Source organism: Xenopus tropicalis, chromosome 8 (genome assembly GCF_000004195.4).
Source record: "Xenopus tropicalis strain Nigerian chromosome 8, UCB_Xtro_10.0, whole genome shotgun sequence".
Taxonomy (NCBI): domain Eukaryota; kingdom Metazoa; phylum Chordata; class Amphibia; order Anura; family Pipidae; genus Xenopus; species Xenopus tropicalis.
The window spans coordinates 25,145,581-25,167,883 of record NC_030684.2 but is presented as its reverse complement, the minus strand read 5'-3'; the positions used below and the strand labels follow the sequence as shown (position 1 = coordinate 25,167,883).

The window sequence follows — 22,303 nt, the reverse complement described above, 5'->3', positions numbered from 1 at the left end:
AAAACATGAAAACAGGCATTTTTTGGTGAACCTACGCTCCACTGCATGTGTCTGCACTGAAGTGGATACTGTCGTTTTTCAATGCAGGCCCATGGGCAGAGTAGGGAAGAGGATTCACTTCTCTCAGTATGACTGAAAGAAGCAGGAAGAGAGAAGCGAATCTATGCGATCTCGCCCTTAAGACTATTCATTGATGAATTAGATAATATACTTAACACCTTATCTAAAAGGGCAGGTCAACCCCAAAAACAAATTTTTGCCTAATAAAACAAACAATTCCAAGCAACTTTCCAATGTGAATTTATTGAAAAAAAAGTTATTTTTAAACATAATTGCTTTTGCTAAACTCCTGGTTGTTACTTTTTAAACAATGTTTCAAAGGTCAGTGCTGGTTTGTGTTACATTGTTTCAAACGCCAAAGCCATGAGGGCAGAGAATAGAAAAGGACTGGCGCTACTTCTAATAGCAATCATATATATAAGTCAAAAACTATTACAAATTTGTAATTAATGTACATTGCAAAGTTGCTTAGAATTTTGTTTTATTAGGCAAAAAAATATATTCCTTGTTGACTCGTCCTTTAAGTGATTTATATGTTATTATATCGCTGGCTATATAGCCAGCGATATAATAACATATAAATCACTTATTGCTATATAATAGCAATACGCTATAAAGACTATTAGACAAAATCACAGCCAAATTAACTGGCATTAAAACACTGTAAAAACTGCAGGTTTCTGGTCTCCAAATGCAATCTTTTCATTAAACTACAAAAGCAACAAAGCCTTAGCATACAACAATAATGAACACAAACAAACATGTTACTTATTTTTCCATGCAAAGCTAGTATAAAAATAGTAATATAGGACTACCAAGACACTTACACTAGCTGGAACTAGCAAGGTACGTCGGGGGTGAGGAAAACTGCATTGAAAGACACAGTCTAAAGGACTCAAGTGTAGTTCAGATTATACCAGGTTAGCCTCCCAATTCACAAGATGAAACTTGGTAGCTGGAGTCTTAGTAACTAGTTAGAGGGAAAAAAAAGACAGAAAAATCAATTGTGCGCAGAAATACATAATCCAATACAACAGTACAAACGGTGGCTAGAGTTCAAGCACTGCTACAGGAGTTCCACTATTTCAGCACTTCACACAGTAAGCCTGCCCAGAACACCAGCCAGGAAGACATCATTAAAGCAGCAGATGCAGCAGAATTGTAATTGGAATATGTAAGTGGATTATGCCAAAGCATATCCTGTCTGGTGTTGCCAGACAACAGTCACGCTGATTACGTTTTCTATTAATACAGACGGAACTAATGAAAATAAAGTAAAGCCATGCAGTCAACAGGTAGTCTTAAGCTGGCCATACACGCACTAATGATATCGTACAAAACCTCGTTTTGTGCAATATTCGGTGCCTGTTTGGCAGCTCGACAAGACAACCGATATTGCAAAAGGCTGTGGATATCAGTCAACTCGTTGATCGGCCAGGTTTAAAGATTTTGCTCGGGCGCCATTGAAGGCCCCTGAGCAAAATCTACGTTCAGGGCTGAATCGGCAGAAGGAGGTAGAATTTCTATTGTTTCTACCCCCATATCCGACGATTCAGTCCTGAACGTCTGTGGAGGGTGGGAACTATCTTTTTTGCAACCAATGGTCGCATGAAAGATCGAAAATTGCTACGTGTATAGCCACCTTTAGGGTGAAGACACATGTAGCTACTAGTAGCAGCTACATGCCGTGGCTTCTAAGAGCCGTGGTAGACGGGGAGATTAGTCGCCCGCGACAAATCTCCCATGTTGCAGGACAAATAATCTCCCCGATATGCCATCCCACCGGCTTGAACGTAAATAGTCAGTGGGATGGCATTCGCGGCGACTAATCTCCTCGTCTACCACGGCCCTTAAACAGTCAATGCTGATTTACTGATAATTGTCTCTACGTGTGTTTTAGCAGGGTATTTTCTGGCATTTAGTAGCCATGAAAAAGTAGCTGCTACTACATAGCTCTGTGTGTCTTCACCCTAAAGCTGGCCATACAGATCGCAAATCGCCACGTGTGTGGCCACCTTTAGAGTAGCTGGATAGAGACAATATCAAAATCAAGTAGCTCAAAAACGTGAAAAAGCACAGAAACTGAGCAGAGTTAGGGCAGTGGCACACAGGGAGATTAGTTGCCCACAGTAGTGAATATTTATTGCGGGTGACTAATCTCCCCCTGTGCCACTGCCCTTAAGCAAGCATTCAGGAGTGACCTCTAGAAAACGCATGCAACAAGAATTAGATGATAGTGCTTGTATCTCAAATAGTGTAGTGTAAACAAAGAATATAGTGTAAATGGGCAGCCTGCAGATATGCAGGCAAAAATAGAATTCTACCTCTGCCAATACAGCATTAATGTACAGCCAATGTTCGGAGACCTTCAAAGGCACTTAATAAAAATTTCAGACAGTCTGATTGATGAGATGACCAATATCAAAGTCTTTTGCGGATATCAGTCGCCTTGTCAACCTACCATACATGCAACCAATATTGTACAATACTTTGTTTCATATGATAATATCGGTGCATGTATAGGCACCTTTAGAATTCAAGCGATAAATACCAAAGTGATCCTGATGTCATTTGAATACATTCTAAATTGTAAAATATTTTAGTGTATGAGTTTAGTATATGAACTGCAGTGTATGTTTATAATTAGATTATAGCATTAGATTATAGCAACAACTGCACAAAGCTGAATAACAAATACTGCTTCCATTCAGTAAACCTAGTTTACCCTGCTTTACTTCCAAAACCTACTAACTCAGTGAAAACTGAAAAATGGTGCAGGCAACACCATTCTAAACACAATACAATTTTTACATTAGCTTGCTATAGATATTTAATCACAAGAAAAAAATGCACAGGTTTATAGGGTCATGATCTCCTTAGTCAAAAAAAACTATTATACTATTATACTCAAAAATGAAGTCAAACTTACTTACTCCCCTGCAATTACCTAAGTGCTTTAAAAAAAACAAAAAAAACCTACGTTTAACACCACCCCTTTACCCCCCCTTGTCACTGTCAGATGAGTTGTCTGTTATGCAGAGGAGTAACATTTTTTGCCTGCACTGCTTAGCTCAAAAAATAATAAAAATTGTGTTTTTCCTTAGTTTAAACAATAGGCAAAAATATATTACGCAAAAGACTAGTTAATTAAACTCATGTTGAACAAGTAGGTTAAGTGCTCCTTTAATCATTGTAAATAGAAAAGGTGCAGCACTGGCTAGAATATATCATACAACATTGTCTGCAATCAGCAATCCACTCTGCAAAAGTAATGAAATTTGTTTTACATGAAAAGTCACATATGAAGAATGGGAATGTTCAGTGGGCAGGCTTTTTTTCAATTAGGCTATAAAGAGGACTGATGCCAGGATAGGGGCGGATTCTCCGCCTGTGGATCTGCCCACAAGTGGCATAAGCCTAATGGTTAAAATGCAGACTCATGCTGAAGTGCCAGAGCACAGCAGTTTGTTTCATTCTGAGGTATATTTTATCTATGTACATAAATGAGCTTTATAATTTACAATCTTGTTCGAAAGAAAAATTTCCCTGTAAAAACATGGGCTGCCGGATATGCTGATTGCCCAGATGCTGGGTGCTTTCTCTTTACTGACTGATTTTAAAATTCAGGGAACCTAGACAGACAGAAAGCAATACCCCAGAACAATGTAGGTCTATATAAATATCCCATAAACCACTCATTTTAAACCCTGTTTCATATAAACAAGCCATTTTCATAAAGAGCCGCCCCTGGGATCATACAATTCACAATGCACACAAACAAACCAAGCGTGTGCATATATGTTAGGTCACATTAACCAATTAACTTCTGAATTTTGGTCCAGAAAACTACTTCCTGGCACAGTTAGAGTTGCTTTATTTCTGGTCAGGTGATCTCTGAGGAAGAACACAGACTCTTAGGGCTCTGGTACACGGGGAGATTAGTCGCCCGCGGCAAAACTCCCTGCTCGCGGGCGACTAATCTCCCTGAGTTGCCTTCCCCCTGCCATCCCACCGGCGAACATGTAAGTCGCCGGCGGGATGGCAGACGCGGCGGGGCGATTTCGGGAAATCGGCGAAAAAGCCTCGCGAGTCTTTTTCGCCGATTTGCGCGAAATCGCGCCGCCGTGTCTGCCATCCCGCCGGCGACTTACATGTTCGCCGGTGGGATGGCAACTCGGGGAGATTAGTCGCCCGCGAGCAGGGAGTTTTGCCGCGGGCGACTAATCTCCCCGTGTACCAGAGCCCTTACAAAATGGAGGAGTCTCAATGTAAAAAATTATATATGTGTGTGTGTGTGTGTGTGTTACTTAAGTCTTCATTCTGAAGGTATAGTTTACCTTTAAAAGGTTAAAAGCTGTTTTATTGCTAAATTCCTATTGGTTTTTATGCTACAATACTATGTTTTTTATAGTACAGGTATGAGATCCCTTATCCGGAAATCCATTATCCAGAAAGCTCCGAATTACAGAATGCCTGTCTCCCTTTTAATCAAATAATTCAGAATTGTAAAACTGATTTCCTTTATCTCTGTAGTAATAAAACAGTACCTTGTAATTGATCCCAACTAAGATATAAATAATCCTTATTGGATGCAAAACAATCCCATAGGGTTTAATTAATGTTTTATTGATTCTTTAGTAGACTTAAGGTATGGAGATCCAAATTACAGAAAGACCCCTTATCCGGAATACCCTTGGTCCCGAGCATTCTGGGTAACGGGTCCTATACCTGTACATGTAATTAAAAAAAAAAATGTTTTGAGAGTTAACATCAGCCAATATACAATGTTCAGTGCGCAAGGGAACTACTTAAATATGCTGATTCAGCTTATGCCAAAAGAATTTACAAGTCCATGGGCTGCTGGCAGGCCTGCGCCCCTTGAATGAATGGCATCTTGATTATGTATTCAAACACAGTGCTCCCTGAGCAGTGAGCAGTTAGCGTGCCTCTGGTGAGAGCGCTGCAGTGAACATAATGAGCTGAAAAGGAAAAAGTGGCCTTGGATTCCCAGCTGATTCTAGGGAATTTCTCAGCCTACAATGTGAATGGCACAGCAAAACATACTGCAGAGGGGGCTGCTTCTTTAGCACAGCACAAGTCAAAGGAAGTAGGAGGGTGCCAAGGAAGGAAGGGGGGGGGGTGTCTGCCAGTTCAATTAACAAAGGAAGAACCTTGAAATATTAAACATTAAGCACTTGCAGTCGGGTTATTGAGTTTAGATCAAAATGCACATGACCACAAAAGCACTTTTTTTCGCTGATTTACTGAAACTATTCTTAGACTTATTTTTATTTATTAAAAACATTGCAACAAATCCCCCAATATCTGCCTCCACTGCAAACACCCCAAAATAAGTCTCCTTTGCCACTTATAAGGATTACTTGTGGGCCAACAGACAATTGCCCTGTGTACCACTGCCCTTTGGTACAACTCTAAAAAATATTTTGGGTTAACCGTTTATTATAATGCATATTTTATACATTATCAAATGTATCAAAAGGACAGAGAACAGAATGACAGGCTTTCAAAGAGAGCACTGTTTGGGAGCTTCAGATGTTAGCAAGCTATGGGCTGGTATCATGCTGGCACTTTTGAAAGATGATCGTAACTCTGAGGCCTGTCACGTGGGATACTTTGCTTAGTCAGAACCAGGCCTAAGCCTTCATTGCTTTCATAAGCAACCTCTAAATATACAGCAATGACTGCACAGTCACTTCAGGCCACATAACTGTACAGGCCTCATCCACAAACAGCTACCAAGCAAGCAAAAAACTATTGCCACTTTGCTCTGCCTTTGTAACAACTGACTTAAGGCGCTGGCAAGGTGTTCCAGCTTTTGCACAACAGGCAAAATGATCACCATAGTGATCTCAAAAACTAAAAATGATAACATTTAGAAAAATGCCTTGTCCATCACCACCACCAGTCTGCCATGGGCATGTCTATTTACTAGTGATCATATTATGGATGGGGATGCAGGGAGCCCCCATGGTGAGACAAGGACAGTGTTAAAATGCCAGGTGCACAAAACCCTCTAGCATCTACATGATAATCACTAAGGTTTCCATCCACACAATATACACCAATATATCTAGAGCTATCTGAGACCTATAGTTGAACAGAGGTGTTGCAAAAGATAATGAGCACTTCAACACATCATGTTGCCAGAACCAATGTTTTAATTAAGGTCTTTTAATGCTCTCCTACCTTAAGGCCTTTGGTATAACCAGCAATTTGACTGCCACAGCTGCCAAATTTTCCTACCTTACCCAACTGCCTATGAATGACTACCAGTGTCCACAGTTCTAAGAAGCTGTGGCTATGGGGCAGGTAATTATTGCTCAAAAATAAATAACAGGAACAGGGCCATAAAAATGAATGTCGGAGTTTTTGTCACCAGCATGCTGGGCAACAAAACCTCTGGAGCCCCCTTTACCTTAAAGTTATAAATCCCCTTTTAAATAGTGACAACTATTTAAAGCTGGCCATACACGCACCGATAATTTCGTACAAAACCTCGGGAAACATTCAAACACAGCAGACTGGCAGAAAACTGACCCAGCTACACCAAGGTCTACCAAGTGCAAACATCCATATACAATCAGCTCTTCTATGCAACGAGCTATATTTTTTTTTTAATTATCTCAACTACGATCCGATTGTTCAAGTAACAGATGACCAAGCTCAATGTATGTAGCCAAAGAGGCCATTCAGACTTTACCCTTGATAGCATAATAAAAAGCTTACTAATATATGCTTACTAACCCCCATAGTTCAAACTTGTGCTTTCATGTAGGTGTGTTTGCCAGACTGGATTTTAGCTCGGTGCTATAACAAATGAACAAATATGTTAAATAAAAATCTAAATCAGCTCCGTGATGTAACATTTGTATCCAATGATCTTGGATATTTGTATCCAAAGATCTTATAACCAATAAGCACACTGATGCATTGAGGGCCACATAAGACCCATAACAAATCACCCATCACCGAGCTAAACAAATGCACTTATTATTTGTACAGTGACAATATATAGCAGGTCATTACTAAAATATTTATCTTACAATACTTACTTTTAATGTACCAAGATGCCCAAGTGTAAGCGTCAACTGTTGGGAACAATCACCACACTGCACCACTCTTTGCTTGCTGTTATATACAGCACGTTCACATCAAGTTGCACCCTACCTGCACACTAAAGTGCCCCAAATGCTGTAATGCCAAAAGTGTCACAAACCTAATCCAGCATTCCCTAAAGGTGGCCATACACGGACCAATTCTAGATGCCGATTTTGGTCCTTTAGACTGACTTAGCAACTTATCGGCCTGTGGCAGGTTTCACTCTTCAGTCGGATCGGGAACCACATCAGCTTCTTGATATGGTCCCCAAACTGACTGCGTCTATAACCGCTGCTCCAATTCGATGGTTTGGCCCCAGGGCCAAAATTATCAAATTAGCCCAATAACGCCCACCAGTAGGTGGGGCTATCGGAAAAGAAGATCCGCTTGCTTGGTGACCTTGCCAAGTGATCGGATCTTGCCATGTATGGCCACATTAAACTTGCTTGGCAGATAATGACTGGCTGCAACATGCGTTTACACCTTATGTTTTCAAGGATGCTGCAAGATCTGCAGAAACACGGTTCAGAAACCATGCCTCAAGCAAGGGATGTCCAGTTTTCTTACTGATGTCAGATGTTCTGAATTTATCACATGCCCACGAGGGAGCGAATATAAAAAATTTTTTTTGCAATATGGGTAGGCTAGTGGCTATAAATATCCTGCAGGGTTATAAGTGGCCCAATAACCTCCAGCTGGACAGACCTGTGGTAATAAATTAACTATTGCCAAACAAAATGTTCAGTAAGGATGAGGCAAGATCCAAATGCTGATCACCTCCCTGTCCATATAATGATATAGTGATGGTAAAGCTTAAACCGATACAATCCTAATCACCCACAGGAATATCTAAGAGGGAAATTTAACTTTAGATCTAAGTGTCCAAGCAAAGTTGCCTGTTATCAGTTGTGTCGGTAGTTTAATTTTGGTGCTAGGAAAAAGAAAAATAAGTCTGTCTTCTGAATGGTCTCAAGAGACATGTATGCTAAAATAAAAGCAGGTAAGCCTACAATATCAATACAATTAAATGAGAATTAGCCTATCCAATAACCTTTAGAAATTAGAAAAAGGAACACAAATGAGACAGACATTCTCACCTCCATGAATTTCCATGAGTACTATATCGTTGGGGATAATGCAATGAAATCTATTATCCTTATGAAAGACTGTTAACATTGATTCTGCTGGACCAACAGATGGCTGAAGTAAATGGCATGCTACCTTGGAAACAAGTTTATATGGCACAAAAAAAAAAAATTTACAATGCAACATTTGCTAAGCCATAATAAAGATTTGCGCATACAAAAAGTAATGAAGTTATGCCAGGGTCCAAAAAGTTTTGGTACAACACAATGTATCAAATCCTTAATGTAGCATACCTTTTTGGATTACATATAGAAATATATATTGTATACACAAAAAAAACAATAAATAGAGCAGATTACTAAACCAGTTACCTACATGATTAAAAAAAAAATATTAAGATACACATAAGGTGGCCACACAGGCTGAAAAAAATTTGGCCTGTGTACTGGGCCAAGGGCCAAATTATTGGATCAATCCTTTATCACCCACCTAGGCATAGTGGAAAGAGACCTGCTCATTTGGTAACTCCACAGAATGAGCAGATCTTTCAGTGTATGCTCAGCTTTACAGGAAACTGTAAATTAATGCTCTTTAATGAAAACAAACAGTGGGGCGGAGGGGGAAGATTTAAAATAATATAGTCACCTGTATAAGTGACAATTCACCTTCATACAATTTATCTTTTCCAGATCTAACATCTGACCAGTGTTGGACTGGGACCCCAGGGGCCAACCAGAAAACAGACTATAGGCCCAATATCCAAACTATCCCCCCCTTTGTTCCCATTCAAATATAGGGAATGACCATGAAGCAGGCCAAATGGTTAGGAGCAGGAGGGCCCACTGACACCTGGGCCCACAAGAGTTTTCCTGGTATCCTGGTGGGCCAGTCCGACACTGCATCTGACTGACTTTACATCAGTTGCTTCTTTTGTATTTAGCATAGTTCTAAAATGTAGGTTTTAAAAACAAACTTGTTTCCTTTTCTCCCCAAAATGTTTACCTGTAGAAACTCAGTAAGCCAGACAATTTATTAAACTGTTACAACTTGATACATTCATTCATACATTGTTTTACTGGAGCACCTTCACCATTTACTGAACATGCTCTGTAAGCTTTACTTAATCACAGAAAACTGTTACAATTGCTACATTAGTTGCTGGTATTTCTCAAAAACGGCTGAGAAATGTATCAACGTGTTACATTATAATTTTAGAAAGTTGGCAACCTGACAGTGCATATCTTTAAAACCTAAATTGAATTAGATGAAAAAGACAAATTACAGAAGGCAAGAAAGTTATTAATGGTAAACAAGTAAAAAATGATCAGTTCTGTGAAGTCAGACTGTCCCTATAAAGTTTTGGAATGGACCAGCAAGGACTACAAGCAATGGAATGAGTCAAGTTCTGCCAACTTATTTTTAACATCAGGAACAAAATGACCCAAAATCACTCTCCATCTTATGCATCACACAATTACTGCGGGCAAAAACCCTGGTTTTGTATGGTGTGCCATTAGCATAAGGCACAGGCAGCTGTCAGAACCATAAGGATTACTACTGGCACGCCACATTCATCCTTGATGTATGAACCAATAGCAGGCAAGGGTTAAAGCCCAACAAGCTCTGCAGGGTCCAGCAAAACATTATGCAATATGTTGCAAGAAGACAATATCGGTTACCACTTGCCAAAACATGTTTTGTTAACAACTTCCAGGTTGTGCCAACACCCCTTGCACAGATGCATCGGCACCCTGAGAAATGATTCTCAAATCAGATTACCCCACTCATAAAACCTGAAGAAGGCAATTTAATAGATAAGGAGAAAAGACAGCTTTTACATGTGCCTTGTGCTAGCTCACAAAACATTTAGGAATGTCAGATCACTGGCAATCACAATACACAAAATCCTGCCATACAACCAAATTTATGCAGAGAAATTTAAAGTCAAAACCCTATAAATTGCCATTTTTGCCCAATAATCACTTCCATATTTCACATCATTCACATAGACGACCTGAAAAGCATTCAGTGACAATTATGGCAATGTTAGGACTTTCTGCTATGGATTCTCTTGGGAAGCAAAAAACAGACTAATCAGAAATGACATTAGCACAATAAATGTACTGATAATGTCTATAGCATGGGTAAAGTGTCCCTTTAAAGTGCTTGCTACAGTCTGCTAAAAGGGATACATCCAATAAAGGAAAATATGGTAAAGTAACCACTAAGATGGACAAACAGACACATGGGATGATTAAGTAATACAGGTACTAAATTGTGCTAGAGCAGTTACCTATAGAAATCAATCAAAAGAATAGCAAAGATGTGACTGGTTGCTATCAGTAACAGTACAGGTGCAGGATAGTATTTAGGTTATCTAATAAGCAATTTCACATGGTAATATCCAGAGTGTTCTGACAGTCAAAGACAGAAAAAGACTTAACTGAGGCAGAGAACAAATTTTATTTATCCAATATAGATACTGTATATGGATTTTAAAGATCTTATCTAAAATATCAATATTAAAGAGCTGCAACTGCACATGAACTGTGGCTGTCAGGAGCCCCTGACAAAATTTGAAAATGTAAATAAAAAAGTTGACATGTCCATTAGACCTGCAGGTTCCAGCAGCCCAATCCCATGCTGCTATTGAAATTAAACCCAAAGCAGCCCTATTGGTTGAACTTCCCCAGCTTAAAGCAACGTGGACTGCACAGCATAACAAAAAAAATGCTAGTTTGCACAAAGTCATAAACTGGGTGTCCAAATATCCCTTAGCATGAACATACCCTGATCTGACATTTCACAGAGGCCCAAATAAACTGACTGTCTATGGCATCATAAAACAGCCCCTCTGGCATTTGCCAGAATCCACAGATTGCAAGCCTGGGCCTTTATACAGGTATTGTTATAAAATATTAATATATTTAGAAACATAATACCATTTCTGCACAATTAGCAAAACTAATTTGGAGGAAAAAAATAAACAGCAAAATATAAGAAGAAACTGGGAATGATATACTCTCCCTAGGTTAAAGGGGATGTAACCACAAAAATAAAATGCCTAATCATAATCCTAAACTACTTTTCAAAATACAGTAATACAAATGTAACTTTATTTGTAAATCTGAAAGCAACATCCTCTGTCCCTTTCCTTCCACAGACCTGGAGGTGCTCAGTTTTGAAACAATGTAACAAAAGCCAGATGATTTGATATATTGGTAAAGATACATCTTTTCTCTCTAGAGACAGCACCAGCAGTGACAGAGAGGGACAGACAAATATCAAATTTGATTGCAGGTACATTTATAAATAACTTTACACCCATCAAAAATATTTAAAGAGGGGTATGTCTTTCTTCAACCTACCTTACTATGACATATAAAAGTCAGTGGGGTGCCTATATGACTAGCCTCCTACCCTGGGCCAGCACTCTTCTTTCAAAAGGACAGTGGTACTTTTGTGCAAAGCACATTGCCATCCTTTTCCAGGCTGGCAGGTATCAGAGAATCTGCAAGGGGAGTCTTGGGCAACATGGAAGCACAATCTGCACCAGGGCCGCTGCTGGCCAAATGGGTGCCCTAAGCAGAAATTTACTTTTGTGCCCCCTCCCCCAAATATTACAGAAGTAAAAATAAAATAAAAAAACACCTACTATAGGGGCCCCACACACAGTGCCCCCATAGACAATGCCCCCATAGTAAGTGCCCCCAATATCCCCCATAGACAATGCCCCCATAGTAAGTGCCCCCATAGATTGATTGAACTATCCGGGACAGCGGGATGCGCAATAAAACCCGGCGGGACAGTGTTGGGGGGTATGTTATAATATATAAAAATGTTTTGTTTTTTTTTGGAGCAGCTGGGATGGTGCCCCCCTATGCAGACTGAGTACTCCCTGATCTGCACAGAAGTACCCCAGGCCAGTGCATTCTCAAAATGAGAAGCAATGGCCCAAGTGGCAAATCAGTGTGCACCCTGGGAAATGGGGATATTTAAGCCAAAGGTAGATGGTTAGTGATTAGACAAAATCACACTCCTTAGCAATTTGACATTTCATTCCTTTAATGACAACACTTATTGGAAAGTTGCTCAGAATGGCATTTTCTTTCATTCTGCAACCTTTTGTTTGGGGGTTACATCCCCTTTAAATAGACGTTCCACGTCATAAATGGCCCGGGGAGGGCAAGGGTTAAAAGCAAAAAGAAAGCAATCGCTATAAAATAGCTGGCTCATATCATGCTGGGCTTTAGTGCAGAGGGGGGGGGAGGCGCGGACATGTGACAGGGTGGCGGGAGAGGGAAGCAAGCACGGCAGAACTCACATGGAAAACGTCATTGTCTATATGGGGTAGAACTATCACTCCCAGCGGCCCAAGTTCTACACCTGCTAGGGGCGCAGGTTGGATAGATAAAGGCGAAATGCGCCGCTCCGGATACTGTAAAAGTAACTTTCCGCTGGCAGCTGTAGTACTAAAAGCCGTTGATCCCCAACATACTTAAAGAACAAGGAAGCGTAAATGTGCCGGGGCTAGCGCTAAAGATGGAAGGCGCTTTACTGCTGTGAGGGAAGTAGGCCGTCACGTCAGTGTCACGGAAGAAAGAGGAAGCGCCTACAAGGGGAGGGCGCTCGGATGAGGAGACTGGCTTCCCTGCGGCAGATAGAGCCTGCTCAACAACCAAAGCCACTGACAGGCACGGGGTGGGGGAGGGAGAAGGCCGCACCGTGTGTCACACTCACCGGCGCGGCCTAGTACAGAGTTCGGCTCGTACAGTTCCCTCTACTGCTTATACCTCCCGCCTCACAGCTCGGAATAGGTTTTACCTTCTCGGTCGGTGAGTTTTAACTCCGCGCTCCGGCTGTCTCCGCCATCTTACAACAGCTATTTCCCCACCAAAGCTCCCCTCACTGACTCCAGGACTCCTAAGCGCTAGATCCGCGGCACCAAGTCTCGCGATGACTCCCGCTGGCCCCTCCCCTTGTCTTCTCGATGCGTCCCTGGCCGGCCGCCACCTCCCCTAATCCGGAAATCTCGCGAGATCTCGGCATTGCGCTGCGTTTCTTACCGAATCAATATCGCGATATTACGAAAGTGGGGCGGAGGGAACTCAGGGCTTAGCCCTCAAAAATATTCTCGCGAGATGTTGTTATTTTCCCCCCTTCTAGACTCTTTTTCTGGAGCGAGTCCGACATCAACTCCCCATATGGATCCCGGCGCGGCGATACGAAGTCTCGTAACCTCTGCCCCATAATCTCGCGGGAGCGCCAGGATTCTGCTAGAAATGGAGAACCATTGGAATAGGAGCTTTAGTAATAAATACTTCAAGTTTTAGTGCTTTGTGTCGCTTGAGGTTCTTGTCACTTATCACAGAAATTCCATTAAAAACTAAAATCTGATCTTATTGCCAGGGGGGTAAAGTCATGTATGAGGGAGGCCACAGTGTCGCAAAGTGCATGTACAGTTTTTCATATTGAAAAAAATAAGGTGGTGAGTGAATGAATTTATATAATTATGACAGGCGGCCCTGGATACATACTATATAGGAAGGCAAGGCTCTAGCCACAAGCAGTGTATGGGGATGCACCCAGTTCTACCACTTATAGCAGGGGTCCCCAACCTTTCTTACTGGTGAGCCACAGTCAAATGTAAAAAGACTTGAAGAGCAACACAAGCACCATAAAAGTTTTTGGAGGAGCCAAATAAGGGCTAAGATTGGCTATTAGGCAGCCTCTATGCACACTATCAGCTTACAGGGGCTTTATTTGGTAGGAAATCTTGTTTTTATTCAACCAAAACTTGCCCCCAAGTCAGGAATTCAAAAATAACTACCTGGTTTGGGGGCACTGAAAGCAACATCCAAGGGGTTGGGGAGCAACATGTTGCTCACGAGCCACTGGTTGGGGATCACTGACTTTTTGAACTCGGTCAAATTGTTATTGTTCCAGATAATTACATACCCCCCAACTGTCCCGCTTTCTATAGCTCGTCCCGCTGTCCCGGATAGTTCCCTGAATGTCCCGCATTTCCGTAATAGATTACGGAAATGCGGGACATTCATAGAACGATCCGCGACAGCAGGATGAGAGGTCTTCAGCCGAGCGCTCCGACTCCTTGCGCTGCTTCTCTCCTGTGGCTCCTTCTCCGGCGATCCCAGGCCCTTTTATAAGGTTGCGCCCATGCGTAATGACATCACAAGTACACACGGGCGCAACCTTATAAAAGGACCTGGGACCGCCGGAGAAGGAGCCACAGAAGAGAAGCAGCGCAAGGAGTCGGAGTGCGTATGGGGGGGTGCTCTGTGTATGGGGGGGGTGCTCTGTGCATGGGGGTGCTCTGTGTATGGGGGGCACACTGTTTGGGGGCACTGTGTATAAAGGGTACTGTGTATGGGGGGGCACACTGTATGGGGGGCACTGTGTGTAAAGGGTACTGTGTATGGGGGGCTGTGTGTATAAAGGGTACTTTGTATGGGGGGCACACTGTATGGGGGGCACTGTGTATAAAGGGTACTGTGTATGGGGGAAACACTGTATGGGGGGCACTGTGTATAAAGGGTACTGTGTATGGGGGGCTGTGTGTATAAAGGGTACTTTGTATGGGGGGCACACTGTATAAAGGGTACTGTGTATGGGGGGCACTGTGTATAAAGGGTACTGTGTATGGGGGCACTGTGTATAAAGGGTACTGTGTATGAGTCTCCCCTGTGTGGGGGGGCAAAACTGGTAGATAGTTAGAACTCACTTATAACTGACTGCCATCTCTCTATATTTGTATTTATATGTAGGAGTTGCTATATTGTTTTCCTTAGGTAGTACAGTATGAGGGTATAGCACATTTGCATCTGATCCCGCCATTTCAACTATATAAAAGGAGTATTTTTAGAAAACAATGGGGTGTGTTAATTGGGGCGTGGCCACAAAACTGGGCGTGGTCAAAACATTTTTGTCCCTCTTTTCGGTTTTCAAATGTTGGGAGGTATGTAATTAGCTTCCATGCGTCACACAGTTTTGGACCCTCTTTTCTTTATTTAACTAAATTCTCCCACTTACCATGGTTTACTTATGAATTTATAAATGACCCACCCCAACAGAAGCCCCCTTCTTTTACCCAAACCACATAGTTGCCTTCCTTGAAAGATCCCTGAACAGAGAGGTTTAGAAGTAGGGTTACCACCTTTTTTTTCCGTTAATAACATTGGCATTAAGTATAATTTTTACTGGCCGTTCAGGGAAGGCAAATATGCAGTTCATGTTGGCCCTGTGCAGGGTTAATCTACTTTAACTCTGCAACCAAAAAGGCCTACTAGGCTATGCCAGCTTGCCAGTAAAAATAATCCTTTATTAAGGTTGCCACCTGGCTGGTACTATAAATTTACAGACAATAAATTTGCTGGTAAAATTGTAATTATATGTTGTTCCGCCACTCCTAACACCTGCTTTCATGTGATCCCACTCCACTTCTGCCTCTCTCTTCCCCCACCCAACTCACAAAAATTTCTGCCCCTGCCTCGTTTGCGTTATTGCCATGATCCTTGCTGTCCCACCCTCCTCCCCTAACAAACCAGGAGGTATTTTAATTTACATCCCTGCCATAGTGGAGCTTACAATCTATGGTTCCTATCACATTCACACACAAACACTTGGACAGTGTCGGACTAAGATGGCAGGGGCCCACTAGAAAACCCTGAACTGTGGGCCCACTCTCAAAACTTTAATTGCTCCTTTCCTCCCTCAAATGCTTTTTTTTAATCCTAGTCTCTTTTCTCTACATACTATAAACTATTCTTCCATCCATCAAGCTTCCTTGTTCCCATACAGAAATAGGGAATGACCATGAAATAGGCTAAATAGTTAGAAGCAAGAAGTCCCACTGACACCTGGGCCCACCGGAAGTTATCCTGGTATCCTGGTGGGCCAGTCCGACACTGCACTTGGAACAGTTTTATCAAGAGCCAAAAAACAAGCCTATATGGTTAGTAGATTCCCACACCAATGACATACAAATCCACCACAGATAAAACCCAGGCTTGAATCAAACTCAGGACCCCAGTGTTGCAGGGCAGAAGTACTAACCACTGAGCCACTGGACTAGAATTTAATAACAAACCTTAAAAAAAAAAGCTGAAAGTGCAACATTTTATTCAAATTATGCAGTTTAAAATCTTCATATGGCAATTTCTGGGTGATGTGTCATCTCAGTAGTATACTGATCAATTCCCGGTCCACGTCTCTTCCCCCATGTTCCGATATCATTCTACAAAGATATCAAACCCTTTCTTGAATTTATCTGCCAAAACAGCCACTTTAGCAAGAGAATCCCACTTTACACTCTGCCACTTTTAAGGTGACATATTATATAAAAATGAAGAATGTACCAGTGAATTATACTCCTCTAAATATAGAAGGATTGTGCTTAAAAAAAAGTTGTGTTCAAACTGATTTATTGAGCAAATCCACTAAAACCTGACAAGTCCGGCCCATCTGTTCCACTTCCTGCTGGCTGAATTCTCTGAATGTGCAGGGGGGGCAGTGGCACTCAGCACACTGCACTGTATTGCACTGTACTGTACTGTAGGATAGAAACTAATCAGCAGCTAGGCTGACCTGATAGGGAACTGAAGCTGGTGTAAGTGCAAGGCTGTGATTGGCTCTCCCCCTCCTGCTGTGATCCTGGCAGGGACCATTAGGACACACCCACCCTTCACTTGAAACACAGAGAACCAAGGATCTATAGGGAGCTCCAATAAAGGTGACATTTTTACAGATTGGATTCATTTGTAGCCTAAAGTGAAATCAGCACCATTTATTATTCATAATTGCCCACAAAATTAGGGTTTTGTCCATTCATCCAATATGTCTCCTTTAACATGAAACCGCCTTTCTTCTAATCTCAGTGGGTTCCTTATGTTTGCTGGGAGGATCTACTGGTGAATAAAGCAACAGATAAATCAATTAAGAGTTTATTGTATGGTTCCCTTATACTTTTATACCTAGTTATCATACCCTCCTTAAACACTTCTTCTAAAGCGAAAACCCAAACTTAGCCAGGCTTTTCTCACAGCTGAGACCTTCCATACCCCTTTTTTTTTTAAACTAAAGGCGGCCATAAACAGCCAGATCCGCTCATTTGTTGAGGTGAGGCCCATCAGATGAAGACCACATCAATGCACTGATGTGCTCATTTGACAGGATTACTTGCATATTTAATTTAAGAAAAAATGTATGGTATGTTAAGTTGTCTGGAGACGTAAAGGGGTTAGATTCCATCTGGAACAACAGACTATTGGAGTAGTCGTAATCAGCTATTTGAGTAGTCATCGTAGGTTTCCCTGTCTCCATCCCTACTCTACCCTGCCCATGTGTGCCACAATCTGCCTGCCTTATGCTGCCTATGGCAGGTGAACCTGGCAGGAGTCTGTTCTGGGAGTTTGCCTCCACTTGTCCTTTAAAGGAGAAGGAAAGTCATTTTGGCAATTTACTGCCATTAGATTTGTAATTGTTGTTTCTATTTTTTTTTTTTTTTTTTTTTTTGGGGGGTGGGGTCAGCTATTAAGCTTTTTGTTCAGCGGCTCTCCAGTTTGCCATTTCTGGTTGCTTATTTACCTTAGCAACCAGGCAGTTGTTTCAATGAGAGGCTGGAGTATGAATAGGTGAGGGACTGAATTGGAAGTATTAAAAAGTAACAACATTGTAGCCGGTTGAAACCTGGAAAGAGGCAGAAGGCAAATAATTCATAAACTATAATAAAGAACAATCGCACAGTTGCTAATAGGATATACTACAACATACTAAATATTAACTTAAAGGTGAACTCTCTCTTTAAAGTCACAGGACTATGGCTTTGGCTGGACAGAATATTTTGAATTCAGTGCATTCCTAAAATTGATTAAATAGTACAGCATAGGATATGGAAAACCATAATCCAAAAAGCTAGAAGTGCATGGAAGTCCATTATATAGTGTATAATATGAGAGAGAGGTGTGTGTGTTTAGTGTCCTTTCCTCCCGAAAGGTAGTGTAAAGGTCCCCATACAAGTGAAGATTTGCTCACTTGGCCGATATCCCCACAATCGAATTATGTTGGCGGCAATAGGGCAGTCGGATCGGGGACCTAGTTTTTTTTTTTCTTAACCTGCCCGGTCAGGAAGGCCCGTCGGTAGTGCCCATACACGGGCCGATTAGCTGCCGAACTGGTCTAAGGGACCGGTATCAGCAGCTAGAATCGGCGTGTGTATGGGGACCTTTAATCCTTCAGTGCTTGTGTTCCCCAGGAATAAAAGTGAAATCATTTGGGGACCCAAGCTGCTGTCAGTTTCTTCTCTACTAAATAGTGTATAGTTTGCCTTTAGTGGTGGCAGCTGCTCTGCAACCTCATGGCTAAAAAGAAAATGAGAGGAACAATTTTTTCCAAATCTATAATGAACGCCTCTCTGTGGGTAACCTGGAAGCCCTGAAATAAAGAACACTTGCTGCTCACACACACAAAAAAGAAAGACAGACACAAGGCATATTTAAAGCACATGGAGGCAGCTGTATTTCCTTTTTAACTACTAAAAGGGGAAACATGACAAGTCTAAAAAAATATAAATTACATTAGAAGACTGAAACTAGGAGTGAAGCAACTTTACCAGCTGCCCGGTAAAAACCAGCAGATGTGCAAACACAGAAAAATAAATCCTCAGATCTGCAAAGATGCTTCTTAAAAGTCTTTTTTTTTTCAACTTAATTTTTTTTTCTATTTAAAAAAAAAAAAAAAAAAAAAAAATGTACAAATCAATAGAAACCTCCTTCCCTTGGCTGGTGTTTTTTCTTCCTTCCTTCCTTCTTTATTGCGTGTTCCTTTTGCTTATACTGCAGATATAAGCAACTGTAGGCTCTAATGTGACCTATGTACATCTCCCAGTATCCCATGGCAGCCTCTGGGAGCTGTGGTTCAGCCACTTCTCAATGGCCTCTGGTTGCCCATCACTGTCCTAAAGGTATAGTCACTCTGAGCTACTTGTCATTAAGTTTACAGTAGAACAGATAGGGCAGGATAAAGCGAGAGAGAGATTTAATTACAAAGTATTTCCCATAAAATAAAGACAGATCTAAACTGCTGTTCCAGCAGAGCTACTTTTAAAGAAGCAGTATCTCAATTTGCTGGCATAGAGACCCAACAACAGGCCGGAGGAACATTTAAAAGCATCACATTTGAGTGGGGAAAACAATTGAGGGGCAAAAAAATTTGCTTCCAAATATATTTACAGTTGAAACAGTCATTTACATTATATATATATATATATTTATATATAAAAACCCAGGATTTGATAGTCTTCCCACCAGCTGATATAATGTGCTAAGCCAGTTATACCCAAAGGAAGCCTGTGGGCACTAGCTTTCACTGCGGGCAGTATATGTATACTTAAATTAAAGGGTGTGTATGCAGAAATGGTGGGAGAGTCTTGGAAATGCCCTCCCTGTGCAAGTGCTATTAGTTTGGGAAGAAAATACTGGATAGAGTTTACCCTAAATATAAAAAAAGGGGGTAAGGGCCAAAAATAGGACCTTAAAACACCAGAGTGGCCTGGTCCAGCAAGCAATTATGTGTTCTCTGAATCCCATCATGGCATATATTATTAAACATCTAAAAGCTTTAGTAAAGATGCCCATGGACTAATCAACTAAAATAAAAAGAAATATTGTACCATAATAAAGTACAAGTTTCTGACTTGTTAGCCAAAGATCAAAATAGCTGACACAAAATAACAATACTTTGGCCAAAACCTCCATGCCCTGATGCTGAACGCTTGTTCCTACAGTGTAAAAAGGGTTTTGTTTTGCTTCTGTTAATTTCCCTTCCAGATAAGCACTGTGAGGAATCAACTTAAGGAAAGATGTTGTGCCTCTTATTTCTCAGTCAATTTAAATCCATCAAGAGTAGATCAGATACAGGGGAATAAAATCCAATTTGAAGGAAACCCAAAGAATTTTAGCTTAAAAAATATATCAGTTCTGTTGCTCTGAAAAGCTCTTACATCCAGTTTTTGCCTTTACCCCCAAAGCTGTTGACAGATACATGGCAACCAAGGAGAGTCCCATAATTTTTAAGGAAGGCAAAGGAAAGGTTCAGATCCAATTTCATCCAGGATGGGTGGCCAAAAACGACTAGATTTCGGCATTTGCTCCTCGTTTGTGTAAAAGTTTCCTCTTGGATGCCTAAGTTAAAAGACTCAAACTTCAGGCTTGATGCCTACTACTTATTTATGGAAAGAAGCTACCAATTCGTTCCCATTGTTGCGCTATAAGTGTTACACTTAAGCACTGGTTTAAATAAATGGCAGGGACCTAAAAAGATACCAAATGCCATGAGCTGGTGCCATTGGTATAATTCATATATTTTATGGCTCCATAAATTAAACTAGGGGCTGGTCAGGAGTTTCAGAAAAATGACCATAAACTCATTGAAGAAAAGGAGGAACACAGCCCATTGGCATTTAGGTATGAAATGAAGATGGCATCTCTGGTGCTAAATGAAGTAAAGCTGCTGAGTTTGCCAAATCTGAGCTATTAACGTTTACCTGTTCTAAAAGTAATGCTGAAAAAGATCGAGTCCTGTATCTCAGCTATTCTAGCAATGGTCTTGTTAGCAAGGCCCCTCTAAACTTTTTTTTTTTTTGCTTCCCTTTAAAGACCGCCCCCCATTACACACACACTATTCTGGTTTAAAGGGTAAGGAGGTTAAAGCCAGTGAATGAACAGATTTGTCAGTTACCATATTATGGTCATATCTGTGCTGTTTGCTTAAGCACATTTTTTAATCTTGTCCAGTTTTTTTCTTGTCCTTTGTGTGTAAAAGATGAGCTGTTTGGTTTGAAAAGTGGATATATAAAAAAATAAGTTCAAGATCCATAGCTTGACCTTTTCTGGGTCATCTCTCTTCACTGTCACTTTTTTTTTTATAGTCTGAGAGACTGCAGATCACAGCAAAAGCAGCTTTCCATTCCGGTGGATCTTGAGGATCTTGCCCAGGCGTTGTTTTGCTGTAGCCAAGCCCTTTTTAGGCCGTTTTCCTGGAACTGTAAATAAGTGCAAGATAAATAAAAATGCATCAAGCAACTTGATAATATATGCAATGTATTACAAGGTATTGTTTTTTTTTTAAGGGCTACTTTAGATAAATATTACCTTGCGTTGCTGGACTTCCTGGTGAAGATGCGGAAAGCCGCCGCTGGGACAGAAAGACTCCTGGTGCCATTGGTGTAGTTCCACGGTTCACTTGAGCCATGCCAAATATATTGGGGCCAGCAGTATATTCATGGTCAACAAGACTTCCAGAGAAGACCTCTGTCTGAGGCTCCAATGGCGGGGGTTCAGGTTCTGATGGTAAAAGCAGGGGCTCCGGTTCACTGACTGGTTTCTTTTTGCTGGCTACCTTCTTCTTCAGCGATTTCTGCTGTTCCTTAATGAAGAAATTTTTTTTTTTATAAAATTATTATATATATATATATATATATATATGACTAGAGGTTGCTCGCTAATGATTGGAAGACATTCAAAAATAATCAATTCCTCACCTGCTGCGAAAGTCTTGCAGCAGCCACAGCAAGCCCTGTCTCAACAGACGCTACACGCGTTCCCTCCCGCACTGGCCGAGCCTGCTTGGGTAATGTTGGAGTGACACGTGCTGGAAAAAGGTAAAAAATAACCAATCAGCAAATAGCATTTACTGGTCACATGTTTAAAAGCAAACATCTTATTGGCTGCTATGGGTTACTGCTCCTGGGCAAACTTAGTGCCTTTTATGACATATGAGGGTAGTGAGAACATTGGCCTCTGTAAAGGCTCTTATTACAAATAAGAGATGCGAGTAGCCCCATATATTTAACAGCAGCTTGTGTGGACATATGGTAAATGAGAAAGCAAAACCCGATTCTCCACACTTGCCATTATCAATATATTGCTATCCATAGCAGTCAGTGAAAATTGCTTTTATAAGCTGTAATATTAGATGTTATTTGGCAAGTAGCATGTGTAAATACAAATATGTGAAAGGGAAC

At 41.2% G+C, this 22,303-nt stretch overlaps 2 protein-coding genes across 11 annotated transcripts in view; both read right to left on the bottom strand.

The window, feature by feature from the left end:
• huwe1 (HECT, UBA and WWE domain containing E3 ubiquitin protein ligase 1) overlaps window positions 1-13,591 on the bottom strand; it is a 107,072-nt gene extending 93,481 nt beyond the window's left edge. For all 10 annotated transcript variants that reach the window (XM_031892168.1, XM_031892175.1, XM_031892170.1 and 7 more), the window contains exons 1-2: window positions 13,090-13,591; window positions 888-1,030 (exon numbers count right to left, since the gene is read on the bottom strand). The gene's annotated coding sequence lies outside the window, so the exon portion shown is untranslated. The remainder of the gene's footprint in view (window positions 1-887; window positions 1,031-13,089) is intronic.
• Window positions 13,592-18,772: 5,181 nt separating this feature from the next.
• The window catches only part of phf8 (PHD finger protein 8), a 33,073-nt gene continuing 29,542 nt past the window's right edge, over window positions 18,773-22,303 (bottom strand). The window contains exons 20-22 of the mRNA XM_018096691.2: window positions 21,821-21,930; window positions 21,432-21,705; window positions 18,773-21,322 (exon numbers count right to left, since the gene is read on the bottom strand). Of these exons, the coding sequence (XP_017952180.1) occupies window positions 21,225-21,322; window positions 21,432-21,705; window positions 21,821-21,930 (482 nt within the window). The 3' untranslated portion in view covers window positions 18,773-21,224. The remainder of the gene's footprint in view (window positions 21,323-21,431; window positions 21,706-21,820; window positions 21,931-22,303) is intronic.